This window comes from Miniopterus schreibersii, assembly GCF_964146895.1.
Source record: "Miniopterus schreibersii genome assembly, chromosome: 1".
Classification (NCBI taxonomy): Eukaryota; Metazoa; Chordata; class Mammalia; order Chiroptera; family Miniopteridae; genus Miniopterus; species Miniopterus schreibersii.
In genome coordinates, this window is record NC_138101.1 from 183,925,757 (window position 1) to 183,943,516 (window position 17,760).

Genomic DNA, 17,760 nt, shown 5'->3' on the forward strand with positions numbered 1-17,760 from the left:
GACCTGGACTAGTCAGTTAACCTCTCTGTGCCCAAGATTCCTCATCTGTAAGATGAGATAACAGAATCTACTTGTTATTTGTGTAGGAAGCAAAAACCACTCTAAGCACTTTAAACAAAACAGAATTTAATACAGGGAATTACATGCTTACAAAATCATCAGAAGGGTTAAAATCTGCATCTTCAGGACAGAGCAGAACTGACCCACCAGACAAACCACTCCTCAGCCACAGCCAGGATGGTACTACTGGAGTCTCACCTGCAAGCCAGGGATCAGGGAGCCTCTGCAGACTGCACCATTATTGCCTCTCGCTCCTTACCCCCACCCCTCACCCTCTAGGAACCAGACTGGGGATTCATCTGCTGCAGAGAACTTCCTCTCCTCAGTATTACATGTCAGCAGAACACAGCCCAAACAGCAAGAAGGTGGCTCCTCCTCCCTTCCACCTTATAAATCTGCCTCCAGTGCATCTGACTGATGGAACATGATCTGTATTCAGGGCCCTGCAGCAAGAGAGTGTTGGAAATGTAGTTTGTAGCTTTCTAGCTTCTGCAGTATAGGAAGGCACACTAGAAAGAGACGGGAATGGATGCTAAAGGCCATTGACTAGATCCAACATGTCATCTGATAGGTGCATTAAGAAAGTTGGCACAGTGCCTGGCACATAGAAATCTTATTCTTGTTATTGGGCCAGGGGCATCATCGGGTGCTGCTGGGCACTGCATGGAGAACCCAAGCAAAGAGGAGCAGCTGCAGAAACGTGGTGCTGTCCATGGTGCTGAGCGCCCCTCTGCTGCTCCCAGCTGCTGCTGGTGCCTTATTATTTTAGAGGGCCAGATGGCAGGGTGGAACCCCAATCCACTCACCCTGTGCTGGGGCTTCTTAAGGAAGGCTGGTCTCAGTCATAGGAAGACAACAGCAAAGGCAACATTCAGCATTTGTGGTACTCCTACTTTACAAAAATGTCTCCACATACCATCTTCTTTAACTCTCACACCCGCCCTGGTGTAGGCAGGATGGACACAATTATATCCATTTATAGAAGAGACAACTGAGCAGCAAGAGATTAAATTGCAGTTGATAAACAGTAGATCCAGATTTACACCCAATCTTCTGACCCCAAACCATATGTTCCCTCCACTCCATGCTGTGCCCTGGGGAGCAAGACTTGGTCACCAACAATGTGCTTGGGGGAGGTGAAAATGACTGTGTGCAAATGTATGCAGATTGCCCAAATTTTATTTTTCCTGCTCCTGAGTGTAGCCCTGGATAAAGGAGCATCTGTCCTTCATTGAGGTCTACTACATGCTGGTCATTGAGAATCACAATGACGCAGGCCCTGCCACCAAGGAGTCCACAGATTTGCTGGGGAAGTGGCCATTCATGTATGTGAAAAGGAGAGAATAGTGCCAGGCAGTGGTAGCAAAGGCGAGCTGTGTAAAGAAGGTGAGACAAGGCACAGACTGGGCTGCTCATTGGAGGAAGGCTTCGGGGAATAGGATTTGAGCTGGACCCAGGGGCTGTAAATGCTGATGAGGCCAAGGTCCCAGGCTAGCCCAAGAGGAAGTAGCTCAGGCTCAGTCAGGGCGGGGCAAGCAGCTCTGAGACATCAGGACAGGACAGAGGGCAGGCATGGTGCCCATGAAGAAGTGGCCATGCCAGTGACCTCTGGCCACAGGGAGAAATGTAAGAGTTCGGGGATTCAAGTGAAGAGGTGGTATGGCCTCTACAGATCTCCAGCCAACTTTGCACAGACTCAGAATGAACTGGGAGTGGGGGAGGGGTGATCTCCTGAGAGAAGACTCTAAGGGCAGGTCTCACGAGCTGCCCCATTGCAACATGATTTAAGGGATGCTGAGCCACCATCCTTTATCCCCACATCTCCACATTCTCCCTCCTTATTTAAGGAGAGTCAGAAAACATTTTGAATCCTCAAGAACTGCTTATTTAGATGCAAAGAACCCTGATAATCTTAGGCTGGTGTTTCCCTGTGTTGATTGCACATAAGAATTGACAGGAGATTCTCATTCTTAGAGTCTGGAGTGGGGCCTGAGTATCTGGAGCCACTAAACACCTTCCAGGTGACTCCAGTGCCCTCACCCCCACCCCAGGCTGAGGTTTCACTGATGCAAGCTCTAAGAGCACTGAATGAGAAGCCATAAAACCCAACTTCTGATCCCAAATCCACCACTTCCCCCAGCCTTAGGCAAATCTCTTAGCTTGCTGGCAACCCAGTTTCTTCATATGTTAAGTTGGGCAAACCATTCTTTGCTGTGAAGATATGAGGAGATTGAGACTTGAGTGCAGTTTAGACGGAGGAAGGGCTGGCACTTAGAAGGTGCATGGCCAGCTGGCATGGTGGGCGGGGAAGGACATTAGCCGGAACCCTCATCATAGTATCACCCCTCCCCTCCTCCAAAGGCCTGGCCTCCTAGCAGTGAGAGTGGACCTGGACCACTGAGTTGGTGTCCTGGAAAGGGGGTGAGGTGGAGACCTGAGAGCGGAGAGCATGGAAGCGGATGTGAGGAAAGTCTCAGAGCCGAAGGGGAGATGGGACACAGCGTAAACTCCGGCTTATGTTTTCAAGGTTCAGAGCCATGGGAAATAATCTTTCCTGTTGTTAACAAAAAGGCGATGAATTATTGAAGAGATTGAGAAGGTCAGGTGGTGGGGGAGCTGGAGGGTGGATGCAGGTGCTCTGGCTTCATGCACTCTGGGGGGGCAGGGTTAGGGGAGAAAGTGGGGGTGCCCCCACCCACAGCTTCTCCTAGGAAATGGCTTATGGCTACAGTGACTAGCTTCTCCAAATCAAAATGCAGTCCCTGTGGACCAGCTCCTGAGCACTCATGGGGATGGTGGAGCAAGTGAGCTCTGGGCAGTGCCAAGAAATGTAGGCTGTGTGGCTGCAGGCTGTGTCTTTGAAACATCTGGATTCCTAGCTCTAGTCTGGCCCTCAGAGACCTGCTACCCAAACCCCTCATCTTACAGACAGGAGTCCTAGAGAGGAGCAGGCATCTGCTCAAGGACACAGAGATGGCCAGGGCCCAGCTCTCATGGGATCCCTCAGTCCACAGCATTTTCCACTGAAACTGCCTGAAGGGCTGGGAAAGGTTCTATCCCTGGACTAGGGTTTGAGAGAGGTCATCCCCTTCCTCTACCCCCTGCCCAGCGCTGCCAGCCCAGCACCAGGAGGTAGCAGAGCAGAGGCTTACAAACTGCTGACACTCAAGGGCCAGTTCTGCTAACTACCATGACCTTGGGCAAGTTATTTAACCTCTCTGTCATCTAGGGACTATTCTAGTACCCTAGGGCACTTGTAAGCATTAAATGAGCTAGTACTTAAATGGGAAGTATTTATCCTATAGTAAGTGTTCAATAAATGTTAGCTACTAATAAGGTTGCCCCCTCCTAGGGCTTCCTGGGCCACCCTAGCTCTGGGATATGGGCTCCCCATGCAGAGGAGTTGACCTTGAGATGGGGAGTGGGGATCACAGTGCTGGCCTGGCTAAGCAGTTGCTGAAATCAGGCCACTGCTGGAAGGAGGGTTGTGAGGGATGGACCAGAGGAGTAATAAAGACAAAGCAAGTTATTTTCGAAGCCTTTGCCCAGTTGCCAAGAAAAACTTTACCCAGGTCCAGGACTGATAGGCCTCCAGCTTCTGCCACTGGAGGCTGGGATGTGGGAGAAATGGGAGGGGAGGAAGACCACATGCTTCCCCTATCAGATAAGATGTGTAGCTGAGGAGGGACCTGAGAATCCTGACTCACCAACCAACATTAGCACCATCTCTCACTGCCCCTTTTTGGCCCCAAAATCAAGGCTGACATTAGCTTTTCAGGCACAGCAAGAACAGAGGCGACAGCCACCTACAGGCTGCAGTGTGGGGGGTACTGGGCTGTCCTTCCCTACTCCCCATCTTTCCTCTTGCCAGTTCCTCATAGGTGGAAGGAGACTGGGAATGGTCCAGTCTGGGCTAATATTGAGCATGTATAGTTCTCAAGGATAGTACAAAGGGCTTTATGTGAATGATCTTATTTCATGTTCACAATGACCCTGTGAGGCAGTACTTTTCTTATCCCCACTTTCCAGAAGTGGAAACTGAGGCTCAGAGAGGTGGGCCATGGTCACACAGAGCTAGCAAGAGTGGATCTAGGATTTAAGCCCAGACAGTCTGCTCCAGAGAGTCCACATCTCCCCGATGCCCTGAACAGCCTCCCTGTGCTCTGATGTGAAATTTACAGTCAAAGACAGGAGTCCCCTATGCCCCCTGCACAGGGCAGATTGATGCCTCTGCTCCGTGTTCCTTTAACCTACTCAGATTTCCAGCTTCATTCTTCCCAGTGCCGGTGCTTTGGTCTCCAGAAAGCGCTCTGTCCCTCTTCTTCAGGCTCAAGAGCTGGCCTTCCCTTCAGAAGGGAGGTGGCCCAGGCATGGTTTGGGGGTGAAGAGAAGGCAGGGTGCTGCTCTAGGTTTCCATGGCCACCGTCTCCCTCACTATTGCCTCTGCTCGCTGCTGGAGAGCTGCGGAGGGTGGTAAGATGGGGGTGAGCTCTCTTCTCTCTTCTCCTTCCTCACCTCCCCTTCAGGCTGGGTGGCCAGGTGAGCTGAAAGCCTGCACCCAACCCAACCCAACCAACCCTGCTGGATGGAATCCACCCCGCTCCAGGCTTAGGCTCTGGGACCTTGTAGCTCGGGGCCTCCAGGCAGAACGGCAGCCTGGGCAAGGCCTCCCAACAGCAATCCTCCTCCCAAATCCCAGAGGCTGTGAACTCCATGAAGAGGACCTCATGTTTATACCTCCAGGGTCTATACAGGGCCCGGCAAGAGTAGACACTCAGTGAATTCTTGTTGAAGAGATAAATGAACAAATGAAAGAACAAGCCAGTGAGCCATCCCACATGCGGGCTGCGAGTATGCGTTTCCACTTTCCCACATGCTCACTCTGCCCTCTGGGTCTCTGCCAGGACGGTTCCCTGTGCCCACGCTTCCCCACCGCACTGTGCTGACTCCAGCACCTGCTCTGGCTCTGGCTGGAGGTCGCTTCCTTGCAGAAGGCTTCTCTGACTCCTCGCACGGCTCCCTTTACCCAGCTCCATACTGGAGCGTGTGGTGGCATGTGCCTGCGGGCTTGCCTGGCTCCTCAGTGAGCCTTGCAGCCTCGTGTGGGCAGGAACCAGTGTTCCAGGCCCCCAGAGCCTGGCATGATGCCTGGCTTTGGGTAGGTACTGAACCCTTTGTGGAAGGAAGAAGGAAGGAAGAAGAAGAAGGGAAGGGAAGGGAAGGGAAGGGAAGGGAAGGGAAGGGAAGGGAAGGGAAGGGAAGGGAAGGGAAGGGAAGGGAAGGGAAGGGAAGGGAAGGGAGGATGCTTTTGGAATGAGAGAATGAGAGAGTGGGAGTTGAGTGGAAAAGAGCAGCATCCAGAACTCAAACCTCCTTCTTAGAGCCAGATGGATGCCCAGAGCTCTTCATCGCCCAGAACGCCCTTCCCTTCCCTCCTCATGCGTCGTATTAACCAAATAATAACAACAGTTCGCTGAGCCAAGCGCTCTCCCATCCTGGGCCTGGTTCCAGTCCCCAGACAGACCTGAGAGGGGTTATAAGCCATTTGCCTCATTTTGAAGGTGAGGATTCAACAAAGGATGCTGGGACCATTGGATAGCCACATGGCAAAAGATGAACGTGGACTCTTACACCATATGTAAAAATTAACTAAAAGTGGGTCATAGACTTCAGTGTAAGAGCTAAAAGTATAAGGCTTTAAGGAGAAAATCTTTAAGACCTCGAGTCAGGCAAAGATTTCTTAGATATGAAACCAAAGGCATGGTCCATGAAAAAAAATTTGATCCATTGGACTGTGTGATCAAAACTCAAAACTCTGGTGCTTCAAAAGATACCGTGATGAAAATGAAAAGACAAGCAACGGACTGGGAAGAACTATTTGTAAAACACTCGTGTGTTAAGGAGGAGCTTCCAGAGCATAAGATGGGGAAAGGGGCCCCGAGGGATGGTGCTGCTGGAGAAGATAGCCTGGGTAACTAAGTCTCCTGGTCTCTCCACAGTGTTTGCCCTGTTGCAGCAGCCGGGTGGTGAGTGGAGTCTCCAGGCCTGAGTTGGACCCTCGCTGGAGAGCTGACTCAGGTAGGAAATCTCACCAAGGCCCATGGACCCACCAGATTCTCCTCCACCCCAGGTGCCCACCTGCTTCCTCGGCCCGGGCTCCCCCTAGTGGCCACCGGCAGAACTGTAGCTTGTGCCACAGGTGACCAACGCGGGGAGAAGGCAGGATGCCTGCCCCGTCCACCAAGAGACCCCACAAATGCCATCACTGCTACTCTGACCCTCTGGCGGAAAGCTGTTAAAACATACCATGTTCCATGTAAACTACTATAAGTTTGCATTTTACTAAACATGTTAGTGAAAATGAGTTCACCAGTGATCTGGTTATAATGAAACAGTGGGCAGCCTAGGCAGAAAGAGGGGGGAGCAGAAAGCAGGGAAACTGAAGAGAGGCAGGAGGCTCCCTGCTCCTGTTAGAGGCTGATTTGGAGGGGAGCAGGGTGAGTTTTGTGATCCCTTTCCTTTTTCCAGGACTGATCTCATTATGCCCCTTTCCCGCTATATTTGTGTTAGCACAGTAAGCCTCAGACCCCCCAGGCCACCTCCCATCTCCTCCATGCCAGTCCCTTTACCCTTATTTTCTCTCCATCCCCACCTTCTCACCCTCCCCAGCTCCTGAAACCGTTCCACTCTCCCCCTGAAACTCTGAGTCCACGTTTCATTTTACAAACACCTGTGTTGTACTTCCTGTGTCCCAGGCACTGTTTTCCATGACTGACAAACCTTAACCCACTCACTCCTCTTAACAGCACTGTGAAGTGAGTACTAATTGCTAACACACCCCCGTTTTACAGATGAGTAGATGGGGCATGGAGACCTTAGTGCTGAGTAAGCGTTGGAGCTGGGGTTCAATGCCATAGAGCCCCGATGCCCAGAAACACTCCCAGCTCCTCAGTGCCCCGCCTTCTCACTGAGAACTGACCCCCCAGGATCCCACTTCCTTTACTGCCATCTCGGGGAGTGGTTTCTGTTTCCCCCTCAAGGATACTAGCCTGGGGATGAGAGAGATATCTTTCTTGCTTCTCTTTGCAGCTTTCAGACTTTCTTCTTTCCTCCTCACTAAAGCCTTCATCTTGGACCCACAGTGTCAGCCTAGACATCCTGCTCTCGCCTTTATCACAGGCATTGACTCCTCCCCCCAGGCCACTCCCCTCCTTCCCTGAAGAGTTCAGCTCCTGCCTCACTGTCTCCATTCTTACTGATTTCAATTTCCACACAAGGATGACCCTTCCAACACTCTTGCCTCGACACTGCACCATTCACTCCATGGCCATGCCCTAGACCTTACTACCAACAGCTGCAATCCCTTCTTAGTCTCAGTGTCACCCAGCTCATTTCCCAACAGCCACTTCCTATCTGTCAGTTCACATCTTCTAGTACCCAGTGAAACTCTAGACTATTCACTATTCCTCACCCATCTCATGTCCCAAGTTCCACAGACAATCATGAAAATCACTCCCTTGCATACCCCTCCAGCCCTCTGGTCACATTCTCATACTTGCTTGGGAGATACTCCCAAGGCTCAGATCTTGAGCCTCACTCCACACTCTCTCCTTCGGTGACCCAATCCTATGCCTCTAAGAGTCATCTTCATGCTGGTGACTCCCATGTTTGTGTCTCCAGTCTCTCCTCTGACCTGCAGACTCATATAGCCAACCATCTGCTCAATCCTCTCCACTCAGCTCGACCAAACCTGACTCCCGGTTCCCTTGCCAGCCCTCACTTCCCAGCCTGCGCTTCTTGCCTTTTCCATCCAACAACAGCACCTGCGTTTTTCCAGTTGCTCAGGTCGAACACTGAGTCATCCTGGACTCCTCTCTCGAACTCCCCATCCAATCTATCAGTGCGCCTTGTTGGCTTCCCCTTCAAAGTAGCTCTAATACCTGACCACTTCTCACCACTTTCTCTGTGTCCATCCTGGCCCAAGCTACCATTATCTCCTGCCTGGATTCCTACAGTTTCCTCCTAACTGACCTCTCTGCTTCTACTTCTCGGCCCCCGCCCCACTTACTCCCCAGACCAGGATCAAAGTGAACTCTTGAATACGTAACTCATTTCTTGTCACTCCCTGGCTCGCCCTCCCCACACCTGTGCCCTTCACTAACCTGGGCTCTTTGCTCTCCCTCAGCACCCCAGGCAACATTTGCTTTACCTGAAGTGCCCTTTCCTCTGTAGCTGCATGATTTGCTCACTCTCTTCAAGTCTTTGCTCAAATGTCATCCTCTCAGTGCGACCTTCCCCAGTCACGCTCTTTCCAATTCTAACCTCGCCCTCACCTCAGCACTGCTTCTTCCCACCAGAATCCCATGAGGGAGGGATTTTATTTGCCTTGGTTATTGATGTATCACCAGCGTTAGTCTGGCACAAGGCAATTGTTCACGGAATATTTGTTGAATGAATGAATAAGCCTACTTTTCTTGAATGGCAATGAAGAGTTTCTAGGGTAGGATAGGTCTGGAGCCAAAACAAATGATCTTTTAAAATCAGGACAACTTTGCAGATAAGCCCAAGCAGCTACCAGTCACTTCCAGATTTTACCTACGCTTTCTACTCTTACCCGTGCCTGAAGAACACTGCTCCAGTGACCATGGAGCCTGCCATTGAGTCTTCCCATAATGCTCAGGCTCACTGGATTGGCTCAGGTCCCTGGGCAGGTGCTGATCTCCCTGCTTCAAGTTTAACATTAGACAGTGACTTTACTGAGTCACTGCTGTGTGCCAGGTAGGATCATTTGCCTCTCCTGGGAACTGGTTCTGAGAATAGTAGGATGTTAGAGACGAAGACCAGTGAGCCCTGTCCACACGGGCGTCCCGTGAATGCAGTGGCCCCATCCTCCTAACCTCATATTTCCACTCAGACCTGACTCACCTTTGTGAAGTTTGTTCATTTATATACAAAAAAAGCTTTACAAAGGTTGAAGTAAGAAGACCATTTAGATATGCATTTTACAGTTCTTTTTGTAAAGGGATCAAGTGGTACAAAATGCAAACGCTCCCTGGAGAACTGGGCTCTTCTGCCACCATGGCCCTGGGTTTGAGGAAGCTGCTCTTACAGGATGGGGCTGCGTGCCCTCTCAGGGCACTCCTCCTGCCTCTACCAGTTACAGCTGGTGCTGGGCACTGGGCCCGGGCCTGATGTGCACTCACACACCTCCCCCCAGCTCCTAGGCAGGCTCCTGTGTTTTGCAAAGTGTGAGATATTCCTCAGGTCTGACCCGGACACCCCTGTGTTCACCAGGGAGCCTCACAGAATGGCTACCTCACCGGGATACCTGGATATCATGGAAAAGGCACGGAACATGACAGTGACTGACTGCTTTCAGTCTCGGAGCACCGTGCTGAAGGGGCAGCCCTTTGGGGGCATCCCCACCGTGCTGATCATCAACACCATCTTATGGTTGGTGAGTCCTGGGCGTGCAGTGGGCAGATCGGCAGGTCTCAGCTGGGCCCAACAGTTGGACTTTCACAGGCGATGCAACAGGGGCCCCAACTGGTCAGTGGATACCAGCCACAGTGGTGGGGACTCCCTGCATGATAGTCTCACCCAGGGTGACCCCAGGTGGGTGGGCCTTGAGGGGAGAGGGCTGAAAGAACAGCCATTTTCCATGCACCATTGTCCAAAGGCCCCAGGCCAGTGCGCTTGGGCCTCCCATCACTCTCCCTGTGCTGATTTTCCAAGGGGTGTCTCACCAATAGTTCTAAACATGCCCCCAGTGCCTTCATTCAATAAACCCTGAGCATCCACTCTGCCCATAAGCTGCTGGGCACTGGGATGCAGAGTTGAAAGGGCATGGCCCCCACCCGGTCAGCTGGCTACCTAGTGGGGAGCCCCCGGGGACCTCGGGGCCAGGGCCTCTTCCAGGGAAGTGCGGGGCCAGCCGGGGAAGGCGTCACGAGCTCTCTTGCCCCGTGTCTCCTTTCCTGGCCCGTAGTTCATCATTCTGATTTACTCCTTCCTCCGGAAAGCCGCGTGGGACTATGGGCGCCTGGGCCTGCTGATAAACAACGGCAGGTGAGAGGCGGGGTCATGCTGACAGCCGCGTGCTCCCTCAGAGACGGTGCTCAGCCGGGACACGGCTCCGCCCAGTGCCCGAGCTGCGGCAGGTGGCACCTCATCACCCACCCCTTCCCCTGCTCTGGCCCTCCCTACACAAAGGTGACCTGGAAGGCAGCCATCTCTGGGCACGAGGCTACTTTTTTCTCAGACCTCTGGCTTTTTGGATCCCGTGACTCCCAAGATGTGTTTGTTGGGCACCTGGCAACAGGGGTGATCACCATTTGTACCCAAAGCTGTGTGCTCAGCGAGCGAGCTGAGGTGTGTCTGCTACTGGGCAGGAGGCAACTGGAGCCCTCGGCCCAGGGAGCAGGGCAGAAGCGAGGTGGGCACCTGAGGCCTCTCCTGTCCTTTTCTGCCTCCCCACCACTTTTCATGCCAACAGCCTGACCTCGCTGATCTACGGGGAGCAGAGTGAGAAGACGTCTCCCTCGGATATTTCCCTGGAGATGGAGCACAGGGACAAGGTGCGTGCTGGGCAGGCCCGGGCCAGGCGGGGTGGGGGTCCTGGCTCCACAGCAGCCCTGCTGTGTGCAAGAAGGAACATGTTCATAACTAAGGGCTTTGAAGTCAGCCAGACCCAACCACTTCTAGCAATATGACTGTGGACACATTCCTCAGCTTTGCCAAGCCTCAGTTTCCCAGTCAGAAAAATGGACATAGTAACTGCACTTATCTCCTAGGATGCCAAGGAAGTATTAGCTAATTCTGATATTTTAAAGGGACTTTAAAAATGAATGTTTTTACTCTTTCCAAATCTCCAACCCTTCTCACAGCCCCAGTCCTGCCCCGAGCTCCCACTCTGAGCCAAGGATTCACTACCTTCTTCACATAGAAAATTCGAGATATCAGGCAGGGCCTCCCAACCCGCTGACAAAGCCTGGTTTTCTCTTTCCTGTGGAATGCCAGTCCTCTATAGGGGCTTGTTTATTCATTCAGCCAGTTGCTGTGGAGCACCTGCCATGTGCCAGCCACTGGTTTGGGGGCTGGGCACTGAGCAGTGCATAAAATGAACCTAGTCCTGCCTCCTGGCACTTTCTTCCTGGGTGAGGGACACAGACAGGCATATAGGACAGTGGTAAGTGTGTGAAGGAAAAAGGGCCAAGGAAGGCCCTCAACAGCAATGGAACAGAGCTGAGGTACCACAGATAGTGGTCAGGGATGGTTTGGGGCATAAGATGGCATTTGAGTGGGACTGAAATGCAGAGGGAGCGAGCATGAAAACTTCCATTCTCCCCCCAACTGCCTGTCTCTCTTGGCCCTGAAACAACCAGCTGCGCTTGCTGTCTTTATTCTCTCACCTCCATTTACTCCTCAACTCCCTCAAATGTGGCTTCCACCCCCATAATTCCAAATATGGTTAATATTTCCAGACAGCTCCCAAGATCATCAGTGATCTCATGCCGTGAGACCCAGCTGACTTTCCTCAGTTCTCATCCCATCTCATCCCATCCCATCTCATCTCATCTCATCTCATCTCATCTCATCTCATCTCATCTCATCTCATCTCATCTCATCTATCTCATCTCATCTCATCTCATCTCATCTCATCTCATCTCATCTCATCTCATCTCATCTCATCTCATCTCATCATCTCATTTCATCTCTCAGAAACAGCTGGCCCTGTAGACCACCTTTCCTTCTTGAACAGGCACTTTCAGTTGCTTCTCTTGGCACCACCCTCCCTGGGTTTTCCTTCTACCTGTCTGTTCCTCTCCTACACACCCACCTGGAGTTCTCCACAGCTGTTCCCAGACCCTCTCCTTCTCCCAGGCAATGTCATCCACACTCATGACTTCAACTGTCACCTCTACGCTGATCCCTTCTATGTTTCTATCTCCAGCTAAACCTTCCTCTGGGCTCCTGTCTCATTTATCCAGTGGCCTTCAGAATAGCACCACACACATACTGTAAAGGCATTTAGTATTTAATATGTCCAAAACATGCCATGATCTCCCTCCCAAGATTCCTGGTCTCAGACTCTTCCCACCATCCACCAGTGTATTTGCTTCCCTTGCTCTAGGCCCCTGGCATGACCAGTTCATGACCACATTGTGTTGTTTTGACCTCAGTTTTGTTTCTCTCCACCTCTCCCGCCATCCCCCGTCCAGGCCTCTGTCCGTCTCTTGCTTGGATGACCGCAGTGGGCTCTAACTGATCTCTAGGTCCACAGTTGCCCCCTACCCCACCCACAGTGATCCACATGAATGGGGCACCCATTCCCCTGCATAACCCTTCAGTGGCTTCTTAATGCTCTTGGTATAAGTTGCAGACACCTTGATCTTGAGGTTTGGCCTCTTACCCAGTCTATCTTTCTCCTTCCAACTCCGTCACGCCTGGCCCATGGCCATCTTTTAGTTCCTCAAAAGTGCCACCTCCTTCCCCGGCTCTTCCTTCCCCACCTTCCCCACTGGCCTCTCTCTGAGCCAATACACCCACCCTTGTTCGGATTTCAGCTCAAGCACCACTTCCTCTCCCCATCTGGGTCTAGATCTTTTGTTATATGCTCATGAAAAAAGCATCCCTTTTCTTCAGCGCTCCTAACGCAGTCTATAATGATACATCAACCCATCAGCCCAGTGTATGTGCTTCCCCAGTGAGAGCCAGTGCTGCTCCGGTCCTGCTCAGTGCTGTCCCAGTGCCCAGTCCAGCCTGGCATGTGATTAGGATCAGACACGGATCTGTTGGATCCAGCGAGTGAGTAGAACGATATTCCTTCCGTTGTCATCCTTCCAAGAGACTGGGTCACTTTATTTGCCAGGATCTCTTGGTCAGACTGGGGAGCCTCAGATAAGTTCTTTCTCCCCAGAACAAGGACAGTCACACCTACCTTCCAAGGTGGCTCTCGGGTTTACTTTTAGAAACATCACTTTGGTTGGTTTTAAAATTTTTGTACAATGACAAAAATCATTTTATTTTAAGGTATTAAGAAAAGAAATCATTATGGCAGCTAAGGGCAGTCAAACTGAAGAGAGTAGAAATCTGGCAAGGAGGGAGAGAGCTCCAGCCAGGATGGTGGGTCTGAGCTGAGCTAAGTGGTGAGGGAAGCAAACGGGTCTCACCAGAGTGCTGGAGCCAGTCAGGGCAGCTGTCATTACCCCATGTGGCAGAGTGTGGAGGATGGGGCCACCAAGATAGGTGCAACGAATTGGCCGCTGTCACTCAGGCTTGTCAGCTGAGCTGGCCCCTGGGAACTTGTGGCCATTTCCTGCAGGGGTGGGGAGAACAGGGGAGGTGGCTTCTCAGGCCCACTGTTCAGCTGCTAAGGTTTCCAAATGAGTCCTGCCTTTCAGAGCTACGATGTATATGCAGGGGTGTGTGTATGGGGGGGGGGTGGAGAGCAAGGGAGAGAGAGAGAGAGAGATGGGTTCCACACATGCTCATTTACACATCTGTGTTGACGTGGTTTTCATGGGTACATCCCTGCCCTTTCACGACGGTCCTGTCCTGTGTGAATTCCAGGACATGTGTGTGCCCTGAGTGATATGCGTCTGTGCACCTGTCTTGGAAGGGGTGGGAGTGACTCCGGGGAAGGTGTGTCCTCCACTGTGCATAAACACTAGGGGCTGTCAGCAAACCTCCTTGCTCTTTAGTAAGTCACAGCCCTGTCTGCCCAGAGGTGGGCTGTGGAGAGAGACTCTCCATGAGGGAGGGGTGGTGGGACTCTCAGCCCAACTCTTGTCGCTATTCACCCCTCCCTGGGGACTTTCCCAATCGCTGCTGCCATCATCATGCGGTTCCTCGTCATTGCTCTGACTCATTCCTGGGCATCTGACCTTATTTTAGTTCCCCAGGATGTAACTGGGGACATGGTCTCCCCACCCCGAGTGGACATTCCCAGTGTCAATCAGCCCAACAAGGGAGGGGGACTTAGAAGGTGGGCCTTATGCCAAAGGTAGCAAAGAACTTCCTTTTTTTCTTGTTTGCATGCCTCGTTGCCTCCTTTTGGGACATACCTCTTCCCCAATCCATGTGGTCCCAGGGGACTGTCAGCCAATGCGCCTGCCTGGTTCACTGATGCGCTTATGACCCAAATGGGGCCAATCAAGAATGGCAACTTTTTCTGAGGTTTTGTTAAACCCTCTGGGATCCCGGAAGGAAGCATGTACCAGCCATGGGCCCCAGCCCGCGCTCATGCACACCCTTCCCAAGCTGAATGCCTCTCTAGGCCCTCCCAACTCCCCCCCACACACACACAAGGCCAAGGCCACCTTTCCCACCACCCAGAAACTCCAGACAGCAAGAGCCCAAGAGAAAGGCATAACCAAGAGGACCCTCAGAGGCAAGAGAAGAAACTCAGCTCAAACTAGTTAAAACAAAGGGTAATGTGTGGCTGGAGTGGGGAAGTCCAGGAGAAGCAGCTGCTTCAGGTACAGCTAGATCCAGGAAGCCTAGTGTTGCCAACAGGATCCCCTCTCTGATCATATCTCTTTTGAACTGGCTTTTTTTCTCAGACAAGATACTGCATGTGGCATCAAAGAGGGCACCAGCCCACCCCAGGCTTCATGGTATTTCCCAAGGTTCAGGAACTCAGAAGGAGAGAGACCCTCTCTCCCAACACCCATATCAATCCCCTTAGGAGAATTCCGATTGGCCCTACTTGGGTCATGCTCCTGTTGGTCACCTCACCATTGGAGGCAGCTGCCTACTTAATGGACAACCCCAATTTGATGGACAATCCACCTACATGCATGGGGGAGGGACATTTCCCAGAAGGAAGCAATGAGGGACAGATGGAAAGCAACTGACACCCACCCCAGAAAGAGCCCCTTCTCTGCCTCTAGCCCAAGCCCTCATTTCCTATAACAGGATGCCAGGCGGCAGGAATGTCAGCTCACTAACGGGGAGACATCTCCCTCAGCAGTCACCACTGAGACCAGACCGGATCAGCTTCCTCCCAGGACTCAGGCCCTTTCTTGATGTCTCCTGCCTGGGAAGGAGGGCCCATCTGGACGCGGCCTCACCGCCTGGGATGACGCACTGGCTGCCCGGGTTCCCAGAGCCGGGTGGGGCCGGCCCAGGCCCGGATTTTCTCACGCTTCCTCTCCTTTCTCCTCCAGGGCTTCTATTCCTGGTTCTTCAACACCATCACCATGAAGTAAGTGCCTGAGCTTTCTGGGCTTGCCACAGCAGAGTGGCCTTATTTGGGGGAGGGGTTGGGCAGAGCCTCCTACCCTGCATGACTGGGCCTGGGCCTGAGTTCTGGGTCCCCACTGCCCACTCCCCACTGCCTAGCACAGCCAGCTCAGGCAGAGGATGCTCTCTGGGGTTACAGTTGGTGACATGGGAACTGGACATGGCCCACAGCCCATTTATCTCCACCCCAGCCCTCAAGAAAGGACTACTTTCATGTGCTTATAAAAATGCTTTCATGAGCTCCACACCAGGAAATAGAAACCCTTCCTGTCTGCTATTTGCTTTATTTCTGTGACCATCATTCATCATATCTGTCAAAATGGAAAAGAAAACCAAAAAACAACCACCACTGGGCAGAAGGGTAGGCTTCCTCTTAACCTCGGCGCCCGATGACAGAGGGATAGCCCCTCGCCCTCCTCAACTTTGGGATCTCGTTAGTGCCAGACCCCATTTGTTAAGGAGACAGACCCCAAGTGACCTGTTTTATCCTGATTCCCCCATACCAGCCAAACACTTCAGTCAAGCAGATACTTGCCAGAGCTCTATGGCCCACTTCATGTGTGTATACATGCACACACACATGCACATGTGCACATACACATGTGCACACAGCTCTGCCTCCACCTCAGAGCCCTGTACACTCCTGGGCTCTCCCTAAATATCCCCCATCCATCCTGCCCTGCCTGCCCTTCAAACCACTCCTCCAGGATACTTTCCTGCCTAGTGATGCCTGCCTTAGGGTGCAGCCTCACCGCCCCCGGGGGGTCTGACTGGGCCTGCTAATTTGCTTCTTTGCAGAGACCCATAGGACTTCTTTTTCATGTGCCTCCACACCCACCATTCAGGCGCTTTGCTGGAAGCATTCACACATTGTCCCAAACCCCCAACCCTATGAGCCACACCAGGGCACCTCTCTTTCCCCAGAGCTGCTATAGGGCCTGGGACCCTGTGGGAGCACAGAGCAACCTGACTAGGCCTTGGGAATCCAAGCCGAGCTTAGGACCAGTGGCCTCTGGTGTTTGAGCCCCAACCCTGCTGATGGGGAGCCCCACATGACCTTGGCCTCCAGTCTTGATTTATCAGAGTCCCCGGAAAGTGATGTGACTAATTTGTGTGTGATTTGGGAAGCTTCACCACATGTGGGGGGAACAGGAGGGAGACTTTTATTTCCTGGTACCTTGTCTAGTTTTGCTTTGTTAATTTTTAAAACACGCACAAGCTCACAGAAATACATTTGATTAAGAGAAACATACACGCCCACCTCCAGTTTCTCATGCCCCTCTTCACAAATGGAGGCAATCCCTGTCAGCAGCTTCAAGGGAATTTTCTTTTCGACAAGCATTTACTATTTTTGCATTTTAAAAATAACCAACAATGCATATGAACATTTGGAGCTTGTTTACCCTGGGAGGCTGCATGGGCTGGCTCTCAGTTCCTGGGTTTAGCAAATTCATGAATGAAGGGCAGAGATGTGATGGCAAATTAGGCATCCCTTTGCATGGGAAAGAGGGAGGGAAACCTGGGTGAATGGGCCTGCCTGTGCCAACCACATCCTCAGGTCTGGGAGAAAAGGGTTAGTTTGAGGCAAACTTTCTGGATTTTCTCTGCTGTCTGCTGACACGTTAATGGATACACACAAGGCAGGGGAGAAAGTGTCTGTGTTGGGAGGGAGGAACATACATGCAAAACATAAAGCTTCTTGTAGTAGGTACCTGTAGGGAGTGCATGTGAGTATGAAATAAAAGATGCAGGTCACTGCATTGGTGCAAATCTGTGTGTACAGCTGTTTGTGTGTGCACACCTGGTCCTGGAGGTCAGTAGGAAGTCAGTGTGTATGGACGTGTGTGTCTGTGTGAGATTCCTCTTCTCCCTGCCCCCACCCCACCCAAAGGCCCCTCCATCAGGAACACAGTATCCGGGAAGGGAGGAGGGCTGGTAGTATCCGGGAAGGGAGGAGGGCTGGGCTCTGCACTATGCATCCTGCTCTCTCTGAGAGCAGCGTCTAGAAGGCAGCTTAATACATTTACTGAGCAAGAACAAGGAGGGCAGAGTCCCAGTGCATAAAATCCATCAGTCTAGTTGGAAAAGCAAAGGGTTAACAAGACTCAGGACAGATAATTCATAATGAGAAGGTTATAACCATGCAAAGGGCATTTAGGAGAGCAGGAAATTAATTCCAACTAGGAGGGTCAGGAGAAGCATAGTGTTGAGCTTGACCTTGAAGGATGGGAAGAATTTCAACCACTGTGATGTGAGGGGCCCATCACAAATAAAGAACTGTGGGAGCAAAGGTTTAGGGCAGAGATGGGCAGGGACTGTCCAGAAATGGTCATTCTGATGTGGCTAGAAGCAAGGGTACGTGGCAAGAGAGGGGCGCAAAGTTTGGGCTGAAAGGATAGGGTGGGACCTTGACTACCATACTGAGAATCTCAGGCTTTGATCTAGAGGCAGTAG

At 51.9% G+C, this 17,760-nt stretch overlaps 1 protein-coding gene across 1 annotated transcript in view; it reads left to right on the forward strand.

Moving 5' to 3' along the window:
- TMEM63C (transmembrane protein 63C) overlaps window positions 1–17,760 on the forward strand; it is a 67,406-nt gene that overhangs the window by 21,830 nt on the left and 27,816 nt on the right. The window contains exons 3-7 of the mRNA XM_081137457.1: window positions 6,060–6,138; window positions 9,355–9,517; window positions 10,049–10,128; window positions 10,556–10,637; window positions 15,231–15,268. Of these exons, the coding sequence (XP_080993583.1) occupies window positions 9,368–9,517; window positions 10,049–10,128; window positions 10,556–10,637; window positions 15,231–15,268 (350 nt within the window). The 5' untranslated portion in view covers window positions 6,060–6,138; window positions 9,355–9,367. The remainder of the gene's footprint in view (window positions 1–6,059; window positions 6,139–9,354; window positions 9,518–10,048; window positions 10,129–10,555; window positions 10,638–15,230; window positions 15,269–17,760) is intronic.